Raw genomic sequence first — 16,750 nt, forward strand, 5'->3', positions numbered from 1 at the left:
ATATCTATTTGAATAGAGAAGCATCAAAAGTAAGTATTCAACTATTTCATTCAGCATTTATACAGCACCTGCTATGTGCCAATGAGCAGAAAAAATATAAAACCTCTCCCTTTTCAAGAAGTTGCTATTTAGCAGCTTCTACTCTAAGAGAATTCAATTATCAAAATATGAAAGTCATTTAAGGCTTAATTACCAAGTCTTACCAAGTCTTAAAGGGCCCTCCTAGCTCACTGGAGATTGAGTATTAACATATTGGGTAAATGTGTACTTGTTGTAAGCCAACATTTCTCATTAGCAAGATGGCTATAGGTAATGAATTTAAGCTGTCCCTTTGTTTGCTCACAAAAAGAAACCACATCAAAAGAGAAGAATGCATGAAGATGAAATGAAATGATACACGCAGTGCCTAGTTTAGTGTTTCACATGTGGTAAAAATAGCAATCAGACTTCCTGGTTTGCTGGCACAGGAATTATTAATGCGTGAGTTTCTAAAGTAACTTCTGCAACAACTAGTTTGGCTTGAGGCCATTTATAGTTATTTTCAGGCTGACCTCTAGAAAATTTAAATTAAATATATATATACACACATATATATCACACATATATAACATTTTATATGCTATATATTATATAAAATACATATTGGGAATATATATAGAGAGAGATATAGGCTGCTGTGCTTATCTCACAGATTAGGTCAGTTAATTCTCTAAACTATTCTGTTTCTCTGACTTCCAAAAGCACAGACTTGAACATGTGTCATTAATAGATGTAGGCAGATAGGCTGATGAGAGATGATAGGGGAGTGCAAGTATGCATCCATACAGCTTTCAAACTTAAAATAAGAAGCAATTTCTTGGTTTTGCCTGTTTGTTTTCTTCTACTTCCAAGCAGGGACTGCATCATATGTACTTGACATTCAATATATAGTGCCTAGGACAGTTGTGGAAACAGTTTACAGGTGAATGAAAAGCACTGAATATGGTTCCAGAAGGGCTTAAGAAAAACAAATCAATTTGAAAAACTATCTCTCAAGGCCAAAATTTGAGCAACTGTCTCCTTTACCTAACTCTGGTCATCATTATTGCTTCAGGCTTCCTAGCTTTTGGGTGTGTTCAGAACACGGACAATCCACAGTACGATTCATTCCTGACTTTTAGCATGAGTCAACCTATCCGACACTGCCCTCACCCTAACACGGGGCGAAATACTGTGAAGTGCAACATGCTGTACTTCTCTTATCAAATGCGGTTAGGAATTCTGCGGATATCATTCACTTCTTCAGGTTGTATAGCACTAGCTTATAGGGATGACACCAGAAGACCACACTACAGACTGTGGGGGTCAGCTGCAGATGCGACAATTCGTATAGGGAGTCATTTAGGATTCTGCCCCTGGCATCTCCCTCTACATCCTTGGGGTTAAGTACACAACTAGATGCCACTTTTCAGATTTTGATACAACGATATCACGATGTGGCTTTTCATTCTCCCTGTTAGTTCTTTTTTTCTTTCGCTATCAGCATTAATTTCTATCATCGATTGCAGATGACATGACATATATTGATCACTGCAATTTATATATCACTTCTCGCACCCAAACACACGTCTTCACGGTTTCCCCATATTCATACTGTGAGGATCATTCTTACCCGAACAAGAGCGTGAATCTTAAGGCCAGATTCTTCGATAAGGTTGTAGTATTTTTCCATTCGATCGTGTTGATCCTCCAGAGAAAGCAGACTTTCCTTTTTCCCATCTTTTCTCTTAAATATTGGAGTCACCCACGTTTTCACGATGCTTTCAATCTCCTCCACGTTGTCTTTAGTCTTCTGAATTCGTCGCTCAAGATCATGGATACTGTTGGTAACTTGAATGACATAATCCCAAATGCCTGCTCGCCAAAAGAAACACAATTAATTCAAAGCGCTTGCAGTGGCACGGCTAATGGGCTAGTTGCGAGGAAAAATAGAGCTTTTAACACTTATGGGTCTCAAAAAACTTTTTTGCACAGATTTATTTCATTACCCTTGGAACAGTTTCCTTCCTATTTATATTAAAAAGCCAACTTTAATCACAATCCTGTTGTGGAGGAGGAGAAACAAAGACGTGACACGCAGCTGCCCGAAGCGCACGATGGTATAGCTGCTATATCTAAAGTATAGTTGCTGTATATAAAGTTCTCGCTTGTTTACAACTGCATTCCAAGACTTCCATGCCTTTGACCTCCTTTTCTAATGTGAGCTCTTCTAATCCAAGTCCATCTAGGCCCTCAGCCCCCGTGATTCATCATGCTTTAGGATGGTTTCTTGTGGCCATCACACATTTCAGTTATACACATGTCTGTCACCTCCATTCGCGTGAGCTCCTTGTCTGCAGGGAACACATCTCCTGTACCTCGTGTTTTTCTCCCTGCAGTCTTTCAGATAATACCCTACATTTGCTACCTGATATAACATTCATTAAATTGGGGGTCGCCAAGGGAAATAAACAAATGGCTTCCTCTTTCAGGAAGTTTGCTGTCTAGTTAAAGAGAGTTAAATAGTAATGACGATGCAGGAAGAGCTCTCATTCGTGAGTGCCTAGCACAAGCTGGAGACTTGGGGACATTTTACGCAAGCTCTGAACCTCCTGAAATGCAGGACAACAACGCTTTCTAAAAATCTGCCCATCATGTGCACAGAAGAGGACAAAGAGGAAACCTCTCGCCTTCTCCCTACTTGAATGAGTGTTTGAGGGAAAGATTTTCAAACGCAAATCTGATTTCCAGGGACTAATTTGAGGTTCTGTGAACATGATTAAATCTTGAATCTCAGCATTTCTGTCACACTCCAGGTGGTGCCCTGTTACCTTCTGTTTTCCAGTTCAGAGTCTCCTCTGCTGCTCTCAGGCGGAGATCGATATTTTGCAACTCTTGCTCCACTAGTGGAAATTCCACGTCTAGCAGGGTCTTCATAACCTTGTTGTACCAATTGGTCATTAGCTCCAAATGAGCCACGAGCTGCCGATAAAACTCCCTGGAGGAGAACATGGCTGCTGCCGTCTCCGGGATGGGCCTCATCTGCCTGGGCTGCAGATAGCTCATTTCCTTCAGCACTGAAGTCAGCTGCAGGGAGGAATGAACACCAGGAGCTGTGGCTGGGGTGCGCTTAAATCCAGTCTCACAGGGGCAAAAAACAAGCAGAAGGAAGTTATGTCAGCAAGCAGCAAGGGTTCAACACGTCTGTGCATTCCAGCCAACGGGCAACAAGAAACGGGGAGAGGAGATGCCGGTGACGAATGGAGAGAGCTCTGTCTTCCATGCTGCTGCAGAGACAGGCCAATGCCGGCTGAGCCATTCCCACCACCGGTTTGAAAGGAGGCGGATTGTGTCCTCCTGGAGTCATCTTGATTCCACTTGCTCGGCAGGGAGCAGTGGGCAACTTCAGGAAGCTTGCTTGTGGTTTTCTTGCCTCAACCCAGCTGGCATGTGGGCTTACATGGGGCATGCGCTACAGCACAAGTGACTCTGAGCAGGGACCTCAGGATTCATGTCCAGGAGAGGAATGATTACTGAGGGACATCCATGGACAAGGCCACTATGCCCTCAGGTAAGCAAGGGTGCTGAGACTGAGCAGGTCGGAGAGGGAATGGGAAGACCTTTAAAGGGTAGTCCGAAGCACAAACACATGTGGGAAACCTGAGCTGGGGTAGTTGGCATTGACCATCACTGAGCACCACTCACTGGTACCCACTAAAGCCATGGCTTGGCTTGGGCCTATCTGACAGGGCAAGATCACATATCCACCAGTGAGAGAGAGCAGGAGAAAAGTGAAGTTAGGATGGACCCTGATAATAACTAGCACATCAGAGAATCGGGTCTGGTGGTGGAATCTGTGGGGGGATATGTCAGCTCATGCCTGTGGAACTGCAATCTCCTCTGGCACACCCAAGAACTGTGCAAGGGAACAGGCCTGGCTGGAGGTCTAAGGGAACACCCCAGCTGGGTTAGGGTTACCCCTGATGGGCACAAGAGATGGACTGAGAGTAGTAGGCTGGACTGGACATGGATACAGCCTCCCTTGGTGAAGGTGTGGACTGGGTCTGGGGAACGACAGACTGGGTTATACTCTCGCAGCCACTGGTATTCATGAGTGCCAGGGTGGGTGTAGAATGGGCCAGGCTAGGTCTTGACTGCTGCTGAACCACATGAAAGCTTTGTCTGAGTGTGGACCAGGCATGGCTGGGCTGCAACACCTAACAGTAACAGCCAGAATGGGTGTGGGCTGGTTGAGCAAGGCCACTGTTTCTGAGAGGGGCACAAAGTCAACCTGGGCCAAGGACCCACTGGTGTAAGTGAGAACTGTCACTGGGAGGAGACCCGGCAGAGGAGCTTGGGAAACTCCTTCACTGGGACACAGTCCCTGCAGGCAAGTGCAAGAACCAAGGCAAGAGCAGCCCAGACCATGCCAAGCTACAGTACCCACTGGCATACATGTGGGTCAGGTCTGGATACAGACTAGGCTGGGCGACTTTATAACATCTGCTGGCAGATAGGAGAACCAGGACATGGTATAGCACACACCAGCAGCAGCTGGACTGAGCCAGGTTGTGCCATGCAATAATGGATGCTGAGGTGAGGTGAGTCATGCCAGCCTGGTGTCAGTGGATGCCAAGTTGTGAGCCCCGGGTGTGGATTTGGCAAAGCTTGGGCCATCTGGCCTGGGTCCTGGGGCCTGCCTGTTAGGTGGATGCTGGGTTCGTGAACCCCAGGGGCAAGGGACCTGGCAGGACTCAGGTCACCTGGCCCTGGTCCTTGGGTCTGTCTGCGAGTGAAAAAGGCAGAGCAGTAGATGCAGACCTTGATGCACATGGAGAATATGGCAGCCCATTTGGTACCATAGCAGAGGACGGAGAACAGAGCAAATTAGACAACTACCCCAGCAAATGATGACAGCAAAAATCTGGGTGAATGGAGACTTGAGGTTGACTGTGTTAGCCAATGGACATTGGGAGGGCTGCCTCACTCTTGGATCAGCAAAACTGACAGCATTTCAGAACTATCCAAAACACTTGGTCAGAACCCTTGGAACATGCACCACATTGGGACCCGGGGTTGATATCGGGTGACAGTTCCCTGGTTACTGGGACATTTGGAAGGCTGAGTATGGCTTCCTGTTTTAACTCCCCCCTTCCCACAGAGAGGGAATACAAAATTTGGAAACAATGATTTCACTCACTTTTCCCTAGCCCTCCATTCTTCCCACCCTGATCAACCATGTAATCATCATCAAAAATAAACACTTAAAGAGAGAAAGAGACAGAGAGAGAGAGAGAGAGAGAGAGAGAGAGAAAGCAGGTGGATTAACCATCTAGGATCGCCCTTATTCCTGAGAAGCTCCAAGTGTAGACTTCAGGTATTTCTGCTAGACAAGGTTACATATACTGAAGATGGAGCACAGGTGTCTGTTAGATCATCTCACAATTTCCTTTAAGTTTCTGGAGACTTATTTATCTAATTTACTTGAAAGAGAGACAGAGGCAGAGATGGGAACAGAGATGTCACATGACTCCCAAAGGCTGCCAATATACCAGAGCTAGACCTGGCCAAAGATGGAACTGGGATCTCAACCAGGGTCTCCCATGTTGGCGGCAGGAGCCCAGGAACACCATACGTCTGATAAGTCGACAAACATCAACATGTTGGAAGAAGATCTTTAAGCAGCTGAGAAATATTCTGACAGTTTCACAGGCAAAGAAGGCTCTTCTAGCAGAAAATGAACAAAAGGAAAAAATAAATAAGGAACTCATAGAGGAAGAATGAAGTTCAAGTTTACCAGTAGTCACTATTACTCAAATAAATGCAAGTTAAAACAAAATTTACAGTTGAATAGAAAATAAAAATATTCAGATAGAAAGAGCATTGATTTTTTTTTCTTGTTTCTACGGGTGAGAAATTATTCAAAGAAATGCAGGGTATGTTGTGACTAGGAGGATGGCTGAATTCTATCTTTCTGAATAACAATTCGACGGCGTGCATAAAAGTCTCAAGATCTGAATATCATTTAGCTCTGAAATTGCACCTTTGGATATTTACCCTAATGAAATAATCAAGAATGGATGCAACATTATTATTTGTGCCATGCTTCATCTAATTTAAGATGTCATCAATTGTAAGACTCACTATTAATTTATGTCCAGCTAAGGGATAAAGGAAAAAAAATATGTGGTTATTAAACTATAAACACATACCAATTTCAGAGATGCAAATATGAAAAATATGCATCCTAGAGTTAGTGAAATACAGACTGGTAAACCTGCAAAGAAATGGAAATTCACTAAATGGGATATGTAAAATAATTTGAGTAAATAATTCACACCAATTAAAAAAAACCTGAGCCTGTAGGATTCTTGTCCTGTTCCTGCAGAGACAAATCTGTGGCCGGGTCCCTGAGGAATGTGTTACTGTGCATTCTGAATATTAGCAACACTGAGATGGCCATATTATTTGATACTGGATGTCAAGCACTGAGGGCAGCTCATCTTTGACTTACTGTCCTTGCAGTAGTCCTCCATGAACTCATGCCCAGGTAGCTGGCTATTTGCCCTCTCTTCTTCCTGCACTCTCCTTTCCCTTCTGTCACCTGCATACGCCTGTCAGGTACCCACCGTGTGCTACATACGGAGGCAGAAGAGGAGGCTGGTCCATTGTCAACAGTGTCTCCCATTAAGAACTTGATCACTGTGTTCTAATGTGACTGTGGCCTCCTCGGTGATCCACAACCCAGATCTGGGCATCTAGTATTCAATACTAGTCATGGCGGATGTTGATAAAATACTTCCAAGGAGTTAAGTGAGTTAAGTGGACTTGAGTGCTGCCCAAGTTGGAGACAAGGATGTTTCAGTCTTTTGTTGACTGGGTTTGCCGGGAGGAGAATGGATGCTCTCCTTAACTGCAGTTTTCTCCAGAGACAGACACCGATATGTTGCCAGTGTGGTTTTCAGGTCTGTCTCCAGTGCCTTTCGGGAGATGCTTTCACCTGAGCACCGAGTCCCCCAGCCCCTCCCCCAGCATGAAGCTTCCCCTGGTGGCTGCGGCTGGCACTTCCACTCCTCTGGTTATCTAGAGCAGGGCTCTCCAAACTAGCAAAGACTGACTGTAAGGCAACACAGTCTGCGTTGTGGAAAGTTTGACACTGCCCTGGTATCCGCCACATGATATTAGCACCTCTTTTAAGTTAAGCAAAAGGGCAGGAAAAAAAAAACCCACCCAGTTGAAAGCCACTAGTGTAGACTTGGAGTTTCCAAGCCACTTCTTTGGGATTTGTCACAGGTCAGCTCTGATACAGCTGCATTTCTGGATTTTCAGAGACAGGCTCCGGACCAGGTTGTGGGCTCCTCATGGGCAGGACCCAAGTCTTCCACTCATGGACCTGGCTCTCTGGTGTAATAGCCAGAGACTTTCATGTGTAGTTAATTGTCCAATGCAAGCCCAGTGGGCTGCGATTGGTATTCAAAGGCCAGTGACATTTTGCAATTATGTCCTGTGGTGCCAAATAAAAGTAACCACATTGACTAGCCCTGCAGAAAAACGTGAATACTAGCGACTTAAGGAAACACTGCATGGCAGGACTCATGCCCCAGAAAAGCCCACGGTGATATTTCTTTCGAGAAGCTTTTGCACATTCCTTTACAAAGCTCTTTTGCTTTTTGCAATCAGCAAAGTTCAAATAAACTTTCCAGGAACCCAAAAGGAAGTTCTCCCCGCCCAACTGACCTGCGGGTTAAAGTTGACGAGCATGAGCTTTGTCTCTGGGTCTCGTTTCAGAAGTGGCTGGGAGAGATTGTACTGAGACTTCTCTGACACTGTCTGACACCAGTCCTCATAGAGCCTTGTCTCATACCTGTGAGGACCAGAGAGGGCAGTCATCCCACAAGTGCCCTCGCAGATACTCCACACCTTGGTTGTAATCTATGGTGTGAACCCAAGACACCACTTGCCATTGATCCACCAAGGTGAGGTAAGCCCCTTCAGCAAACGGGTGATTTCTAGAAATGGCTTATTTTATATCAAATGGCTTATCTTATATCAAAGATGGCACAATCTTTCCTGGCAAGGGGCTAAGAAGCATTATTATTTGTCTCTGTAAACACTGGAAAAGGCGACTGGATAAGATGCGCTCCCAACTGAATCTTCATGAAACTCAAGGGCACTCGATATTCAGTTATTCCATACTGATGGAGCACCCGCTATGTGCCTGGCTTGGGTGATAAAACAATACCTCATTGTGAATGCAGCCAAATAAACAGATCATCGCAAGACAGTGCAGCGAGTTCAGTCCTGGGGAAACGTGCAGGGCATTGGATGCCTAACAACAGAGGTGGAGGAGTGGAGGGTCACAAAGAAAATGTCAGGGGGAGGTGAGGAGGCGATGCTTGGCTGAGTCTCCGAGGATGAGCGGTTCGGATGCTGAAAGGGAAATGGGCATTTGCAGGGGGAGTTCTGCACGGTTGCAAGGCAGAGGTGGGAAACTGCACAGTTGTGTGCAAGGAACAACAAGAGGACAGTGTCTCGGAGGCTGGACATGGTGAAAGGGAGGGCTTTTCTTGCCACTGTGAGGAGATGAGGGAACGGCTGGGGGACACAGAGCCTTGATGGGCTTTGGTCACCATGAAGGCACCAGCAAGCACTGATGTGGAGCCAGGGAGGAGGGTTAGGAAGCTGCTGCAAGTGGTTTGGGCTGCAGAGGGTCCTGCCTCCCAGGCAGGTGCCGGTGGTCAGGATCAGCAGGAGGAGATATACATGAAGTCGCAGGTGAGGTCTCAGGGGTAAAGTTTGGCTCATTGGGCAGACAGAGGGGCTGCCAGCGGAAGAGTCTGATACAACACTAACCATACTCCTAATCCTAACATCTGCCTGTTCCTGTCCTGAGCCAGGAGACAGGCCAGATGGCGAGATTGTGGGCTGCTTCTAGAGATCCTGTGTCCCACCCCCCCCAAAAAAGGTCTACTTGGCTTGGACGGAGCCAAAATGTGGCTTTTTTGTGTGTTGTCTGCACGAAAGATGTTCGGGAGGACTTTTCAAACCTAGCCTTCCTTCCTGCAGTGTGGCCCGTGCACGGTTCTCTGCTTGGCGAGCAGCTGCTGCGCGTCTCTGCGACGCCGATCTCTGAGTGGTGCCAGTAACAGGCCCGTTTCTTTCCAGCTCTGTGGAGTCAGCTCTTGGGGAAAACCACGCTGGACAGGTGCTTGGTTCTAGACTACAGCCGTGATCTCCGCAGATCCTGTGTGCGCCATCCCCCCCGTGAAGTGCTATACTTCCACATGCTGTGGTATCTACACCAAGCACCGAGTGGGCAGGTCCAAGCTGCCAGGGAATCTACGCACTCCCCCAGCAGCAGGAGGCCTGGGAGGGAGCGGGGAGGGGTTGGGGAGGGAGGGAGAGGCACACACATTGCAGAACCATACAGTCCTGGAAGCTGCTTACTTGTCCAGCATGGAGAGTGTGTCTTCGTATTTTTGTATCATCCTCTTTCCTTCGGCAGATTTCATGCAGCTGTATCCATACACAAGAGATGGGAGGGAAAAAAATGTGGAGTCAGAAAAAGTCAAATTTAGGGCCCGAGGAATCAAGTTATGGCTTATGAAGAAGAGATTGAACAAGTCTTGGGCTGCTTTCCAAATGGCCCTAAATGAGCTGCGATCTTCCTGCTGCACATCCCCCTGTGGCCAGTAGAGGGCGTCGGCACTGCCTGAAATGCAGGCAGCCCCACAGGTGACCAGGATGGCACCGTCCTTCCTGCCCAGGATCCCATCAACTCCCTCACCTGGCTGAGCTGGTCACACACATGCCAACGATCTCTCCAGAATCTGAAGGCATTAAAGAGAAATTTCATACGCTATAATTTTCCCTATTTAAGAAAAAAACTGCCAATGCTATATGCAAACACACACACTCACACTACATATATATACACACACGCACATATATACATAGATAAGCATTACACATGCGGAAATATGTATATAAAATGGAAATGTATGTATGCATAATGGAGACTAGCATACTGGGAAGTGAAGATATATTGCAGTAGTCATCTCTACTCCCGAATAAAAGGAGAGCTCCCGGGGAAACAGTTCACAATATGATACAAGAATTTCTACCTTTGTCTAGTCCGCGATGCCATGATATACTTAAACAGCAGAATGTTAAGCTTGTAACTGTTACGAAAGGACTACACTACTGTAATGATATGGGGTGGGGGAATCAGAGGGAGAGAGCGAGAATCCCTGTACCTACAAAACTGAATCATGGAAAAGAATAAAAATAATTAAAAGGTACAATTTAAATAGCGGTATATATGCGTATACTGGTGTATTTACATATTCACATATGCATGTTTGCATGCCTATGGTAATGCAATGTTTACTCATGCATATGTATGTAAACACAGATTACATAACAATGTTTGTGCCCACACACACTAGGCAAGGTCTTCTATATCTGCAGGAGACCGAACTCCACAAAATCTGTGGGTGCTTCAACCCCGTGCCTAAAATGGCTTCGGATTTCCACGGGACTGGAACACGTTGCTGCTCTACATGGTCAGTGCTATGCAAACGGTTGTTAGACTGTATTGTTTAGGGAATCATGACGAGAAAAATGTCTGCACATGTTCAGTAGATGTAATTTTGTTTTTCTCAGATACTTTTTCAGATTCTCTGTTGGTTGAGTCTGAGGAAACAGTTCCCAGGAACGTGGAGGCTAACCATGGGCGCAAATGCAAAGACATTCCTCCCTTTCCCAAATCCACCAGGGACACAGGGATCGGGGAGACAGCTGTTCTTTATCCTGGAGTCCATGAGGGTCTTGCCACCTCTCACTTTCCCAGGATGCGTGCGTATGAAGCACACAGACACGCATGCACACATGTATACCACACACACACACACACGCACACACATGCATGGCAGGACGGCAGTGAGCCACGGAAGGAAGAGTGGGCAGAGTCGGGCTCAAGTAGCTGATACCCGTGGCCGTGTTTCCTGTTCGGATGCCCCTGGCATTGCTTAATGAAAAGTCCAGCTGCTGGGGGAAAACGAGGAAGCAGCTTCAGTTTTCAGAAACCTTCACATTCGTACACAAGGGGGCCTGCTGTGTGTCTGCCTTGCTGGCAAGAGCATGCGGTGTGTGGCAAAGACTCGGTAAAGCCCATTTGCTCTTTAAACCAACACCAGCATTCTACAGAGGATCCCTTGAGCTTCCCCGTGAGCCCTCGCGCTGGCAGAGAAAGCCACAGGGCTTGCTGGCATCTCCCCCGCCACCCCCAAGGAACTCAGCCATGAGGACTCGGCACTCTGAGTGCCCTCCAAGCTTGGCCAGCAGCATGAGCTGCACAGGAAGCATGGGTGCTCCTCTCTGCCAACGTCACGCCCCTCCCAGGGAAGGGCCCCAGGCAAAGACAGGTTGGTGCGTGTGACACAAAGGCCAGGCAAACATCTTTCGGCAGGGTAACCCTGCGAAGGCCACCGGGCTGCGGACCCTGAAAGCCTGGTGCCCCATTCCGGTCCTTTAGCGGCTGTCTCTCAGACCTTGTGCACATCACCTCACCTCTCTCTGCCTCATTTTCTACACCTGTGAAATACTGAGGCTTGCCAGGCAGAGCAGAGGCTGCAGGCAGTTCAGACAGCTGCCCACTAGGCAGACCCGATCCACAGGGCCTTGTTAAGCCTCTGTGAATCTGGAGAGAGAGAGAGAGAGAGAGAGAGAGAGAGGGACAGGCTGAATCCTTGCTGGTTCTGAAGTTGGACATCTGAGTTTCAAATCCACATCCTCAGCTTTTCTCTAATATGGAGGAGACTGCTCGTTGTGGCACTGCTTTTTGCTTTTCTGCTTGGCAATATGTAAAGCTAGGGGTGGGTCTTACGACATTTGCCTCATGGGCTCATGCATTTTCTTGGCATCTGAAGGCATTTAGAGCTGTGCCCTCGACAGGTACCACCTATGGATGCAAAACATCCATATGCCATTGTCTGGTATATTCTTCAAAAGCTGGGTGCCTTCAACAAACATCCAATCTTTTAGAAAGAGGAATCGGAGAAAGGCTCCCTTCCCACTGCTGGCAGCCAAGAGGCCCCTGGCTCGGTTCCAAGACCCAGGGGCCACACACTGGGTGACAGTTCCCATCAGCATCCCTGTAGGAGTCTGCTGAAGAAGCGGACTGCAGGAGTAGCCCACACGTAGATGCCACAGGTGGCAGGGGAGGCCTCAGAAGCTGTGTCTCTAACAAGAGCCTCCTGGTGCCCTAACACAGGAGACCCTCGAACCATGAGGCAGGAAACATCCCTTCCTGGTGGCCAAGGTTCCCTGAGAGCTAAAGGAGTCAGCTTGTGGTCCCCCTTAAGCCTCACTCAACCCAAAGGGCTCGGCTCCTTGGTCCAAATGTTCCAACATGGTTCCTGCTTGGGTGGGAGTCTCCTGGTCCCCTGGTGGATGTGGAAAGAGATGCAGCTGGTTTTCATGCGTTAGGCCAGTCAGAAGGCAGACTGGGAACAATCGTGCCCTTTAGGAATAAGATACTCACGGATGTAGGATGCGGCTGAAGTTGCTGAAGGGACCCTGGATGCGCTGCCTCAGGTCCTGTGCCCAGCGGAGGCCCCCGGCCACGGCAGGCATGTTCTTGTGCACGGAGGAGAACCCTGGGGATGCGGCAACAGCCGAGATGAGGCAAGGCTGTGCTTACCTGCCCAGTTCCCTCTTCCATTGACTTGGGAATCACTTCCTCATCCACCCCAGGCTGACGTCACCCTGGACTCACACTGAGGAGCTCCTGGGAGGACAGCCTGGTGTTCTAGTGAAGAGAAGGAACTATGGACTGTGGGCGGATATGAACTGCACCAAGGGATCTCACACTGCGTTCTGACTTCATTGATCTAGGAAGGACTCATCCTCAGGACTCATTGTATTTAAAAGAGTTATTTCATTTATTTTTTTAATTAGAAAGACAGATACACAGAAAGATCTTCTACCTGCTGGTTCACTCCCCATGTGATGAGGTAATTTGAAGCCAGCAGATTCTCTGGGTCTCCCGTGTGGGCACAGGGTCCCAAGGCTTTGGGCCATCCTCGACTGCTTTCCCAGGCCACAAGCAGGGAGCTGGGAGGGAAGTGGAACAGCTGGGATGCAAGTGGCACCCATATGGGAACCTGACACATGCAAGGTGAGGACTTTAGTCACTAGGCTACCGCATCTGGCCCAGACCCTCACTATTACTAAAAGCGTTTATTTTCTTAATTTTAAAATCAGAAAGATAGAATTAGAGAAGAGATAGAATTAGAGAATTGAGAGGAGAGAGAGAGAGAAAGAGAGATCCCATCTGATACCTCACTCCTGAAATGTCTGCAACAAGCCAGGGCTTGACCAGGAACTTGGAACTTGACCCACGTCTCCTTCATGGCTCATAGAGAGCCAAGAACTTGAGCCATCACCCATCGCTTCCCAGAATGTGCACTGTCAGGAATCTGGAATTGCAGTAGAGCTGGAACTTCGACCCAGGCACTCTGATATCCGGGATGCGGGCATCTCAAGTGGCATCTTGACTGCTAGGCCAAGCATACCACCCGCGATGGCTACTTTCATCTCAAGATGATCCTGATTGTACAGTTAGGGCACAGAAACACCGTCTTCAACAGACAGCTCCATCACTCTGGGCCTCAGTTCCCGCACTTACACAATAGGATTATCTTCCCTTTTCAATGAGCAAACGGGGCTTCCGTGAGATCTCAGGCCTGTGAGAAATGACGTAGGCCATGTGCATTGTGAATCACTTGAGTGAAGTCAGTGCAGCCTGAACACCATATTTCAGTCCACACAGCGGGTATGTTTGCTTGTAATTAGTCATTAAACTTTAAGGAATGTGAAATTTCCTTTAAAAAGAAGAATATTTTCTGTGGTAAAATTAGCAGGTTGGCAACTCTCTGGTGCCAAATCCAAAAAGAGCTAAAGACTGACTCCCTCCTTTACTTCACAAGGACTGGATCCCATTATTTCCATTGACTGCCTATCATCTGTGACAGGCTAAAGTATGGACGGAAACAGTGGCTATGATGACATGTCACCCTGTGATCATGTTATATGGAAAGGCAAAAAAAGAGTGGAACCACGGTGGCCCTGGCCCAATCAGCTGACTCTTTAAAAGCAGGGTGCTGGAACCAGTGTGATGGCTCAGTGGTTAAATCCTTGCGTTGTATGCACCAGAATCCGATCTGGATGTCTGTTCATGTCCCAGTTGCTCCACTTCCCATCCAGCTCCCTGCTTGTGGCCTAGGAAAGCAGTCAAGGATGGCCCAAAGCCTTGGGACCCTGGTACCCATGTGGGAGACCTGGAAGAAGAGCCTGGCTCCTGGCTTCAGATCAGCTCAGCTTTGGCCGTTGCAGTCACTTGAGGAGTCAGTTAGCAGACGGAAGATCTTTCTGTTTCTCCTTCTCTGTGTAAATCTGCCTTCCCAATACATATTAAATATTTCTTTAATAGTAAATATCTTTTTAAAAGCAGGTGCTTTCTTCTGGCTGGTCACAGAAGGAAGATGTCTGAGATTGGAAGCATGAGAGAATTAAACTTGTCATTGCTAGCCTAAAGATGTGGCAGCTCCACTGCAACTGGACAAGGCCTTGGAACCTCATTCTTACAATCACAGGAAACTGGATTCTATCAACAAGAAGGAGCTGGGAAGCACATTTCCCCTCCAGGACCTTAACATGTGGACTCCACCAGGCTAACACCTCAGTATCAGCCTTATGGTCCTCTGAGTACCCAGTCATGCCACACAGGACCCACAGTTCCAAGTTGGGTGTTGGTTTAAGTGTCTGACTTTGTGTTCATTCATTACACAACAGAGGAAAGCCAACATGGCCTCTGGAGGCTCGGACACTGTTAGCGGGTTAGAAGGAGTTACGGAGCTAGCCCCACGTATTGCCGGACAGGTCACGGAGTTTTGTGGGAATGCCTTTCTCAGCAGCAGTAATTCTCAGTGACCTTCCTCTGAAATCTTTTGTAAACACAGTGATCCTATTACCTGACTACTGATGCACCTTGAGCAAATTCCCACAGTCTGAATAATAAATTCCTCATTGCTGTATCGAGGGGACTTCATCACCGGATCCCACACTCTGCAGCTGATCTGACTCAGCACATCTCATTAGGGTCCAGGGAGTGGTGGATTGAGGATCTTCCACAAGTTTCTCCTGTCTTTGCTTCAGAGTTTTTGCCCCCCTTTTCCTTGTTGTCAGCCTCTCTCCTTGTAGGGCCGAGCTAAGATTACCCTCTGCCAACCACAGTTCATCTTGCTTTGTCATGGTTTTTCATAACTGAAGTGAAGCACTCTTCACATTCCGTTAGCAACTCCCATTTAGAATTATTTTACCCCTTCATGCAGTGGCTCACAAGCATTCCTTGCATATACACAAGGACTCAGAAACATTAGTAAAAATATAATGCATTTGAGTATTTCTATCACAAAAAAAAAACTAAGGCAGGGCATCAAAGAAGTGTGATGAAAATGAAGATGTCACACCTCCACTTGCCACTGCCCTTTGGCAGGCTCCTGCTGGTTCTCCCACGAGAAGCACGGTTGCTATGGCACTGGGAGTGCTGGGAAGCTTCTCTCAGGCAGGCAAAAACCTATTGTGGGACCGAGGTCTATGGAAGACTAGTCAGTGTGGCGACACTGAACCAGGGTCAACTCGTCCACTGCACCGAGGTGTCAGCCGAGCAGAGGCAGTCAAGGCTTTGCTGCCCTGGTGCTGGCTTGCCAAACTCAGCCCTCTGGATGCCGGGGAATCCACAGGCCCAGCACGCTCTACAACCACCCACGATGGTCTGGGATTTTAAGCAACGAGGCTGGGTTTGCTCTTCTTTGAGAATGTCATGCGTCTATCTATGGACATTTAGCAAACACAACAAGAGGGAGTTTGCACCCATCCCAGCAGGAAAAGTCTCCCATTAAAATCCCCAGGCGACAAACCTACCGAGCTCTGCCTCCTTTTGGACATGCTCACTGTGGATGGTTCGCACCACATCTAGGTCTTTGCTGAACATTTGAATGAGGACCAGGTATTTCCCAGAAGCTTCCTGTGCAACGAGTGGTCTCTCAAGCAGGTTTCCTGCAATGTCCAGCAGCTATTGTGAGGGAAGGAAGAGAAAGAAGTCACACTTTCTAAGGTTCTTTTTTCCCCCTATGTGAGGGGAGAAGGAGAGGGACAGTCATTAATGCGAGGCGTAGCAACAATGCATAAAATGTGAATATTCATGGTTTTGTCACTTTTCCTGGGCCTCTACACGAGGATTCCTGTCTGCTGGAATCTATCGGGCTGCCTTTGGTTTAAGTGTGGATAAATTGTAAAACAAAGAAAACCTATAGACGCCAGAACGATTGAATCGATCTACATAATGAAGACCCGAAACATGAGGAAGGTGATGATGAAAACGAAAAATGAAAAAAAAAAAACCCCAAAAAACCAAAATAAAAGCAGACGCTGTGGAGGAGAATTCAGAGAGCTGAAACCGAAGAAGGAGGGCAAGACAATCGTGCTTGAGGGAGCAGTCTCCCTGTGATCAGCAGCGAGCGGGATGCTCTGCAGACGGTTCCCTGTGCATGACAACTACCCCAACCTCCTGATGGTTCCCGGAGCAGCAGAATCAAGATGTGAAATGCTTTTAATTACTGCTAGCTCCTGGACTGTTGTGTTTTTTGATTACGATGCTGCCCTGAGA

General features: G+C 47.4%; 1 protein-coding gene across 1 annotated transcript in view; it reads right to left on the reverse strand.

The window, feature by feature from the left end:
* The window catches only part of DNAH9 (dynein axonemal heavy chain 9), a 283,503-nt gene that overhangs the window by 234,177 nt on the left and 32,576 nt on the right, over nucleotides 1-16,750 (reverse strand). Inside the window, exons 9-14 of the mRNA XM_041000388.1 lie at nucleotides 16,006-16,156; nucleotides 12,563-12,677; nucleotides 9,466-9,534; nucleotides 7,756-7,882; nucleotides 2,850-3,105; nucleotides 1,652-1,893 (exon numbers count right to left, since the gene is read on the reverse strand). Of these exons, the coding sequence (XP_040856322.1) occupies nucleotides 1,652-1,893; nucleotides 2,850-3,105; nucleotides 7,756-7,882; nucleotides 9,466-9,534; nucleotides 12,563-12,677; nucleotides 16,006-16,156 (960 nt within the window). The remainder of the gene's footprint in view (nucleotides 1-1,651; nucleotides 1,894-2,849; nucleotides 3,106-7,755; nucleotides 7,883-9,465; nucleotides 9,535-12,562; nucleotides 12,678-16,005; nucleotides 16,157-16,750) is intronic.

Source organism: Ochotona curzoniae, unplaced genomic scaffold, assembly GCF_017591425.1.
Source record: "Ochotona curzoniae isolate NIBS_2020 unplaced genomic scaffold, NIBS_Ocur_1.0 scaffold_2453, whole genome shotgun sequence".
Taxonomy (NCBI): Eukaryota; Metazoa; Chordata; class Mammalia; order Lagomorpha; family Ochotonidae; genus Ochotona; species Ochotona curzoniae.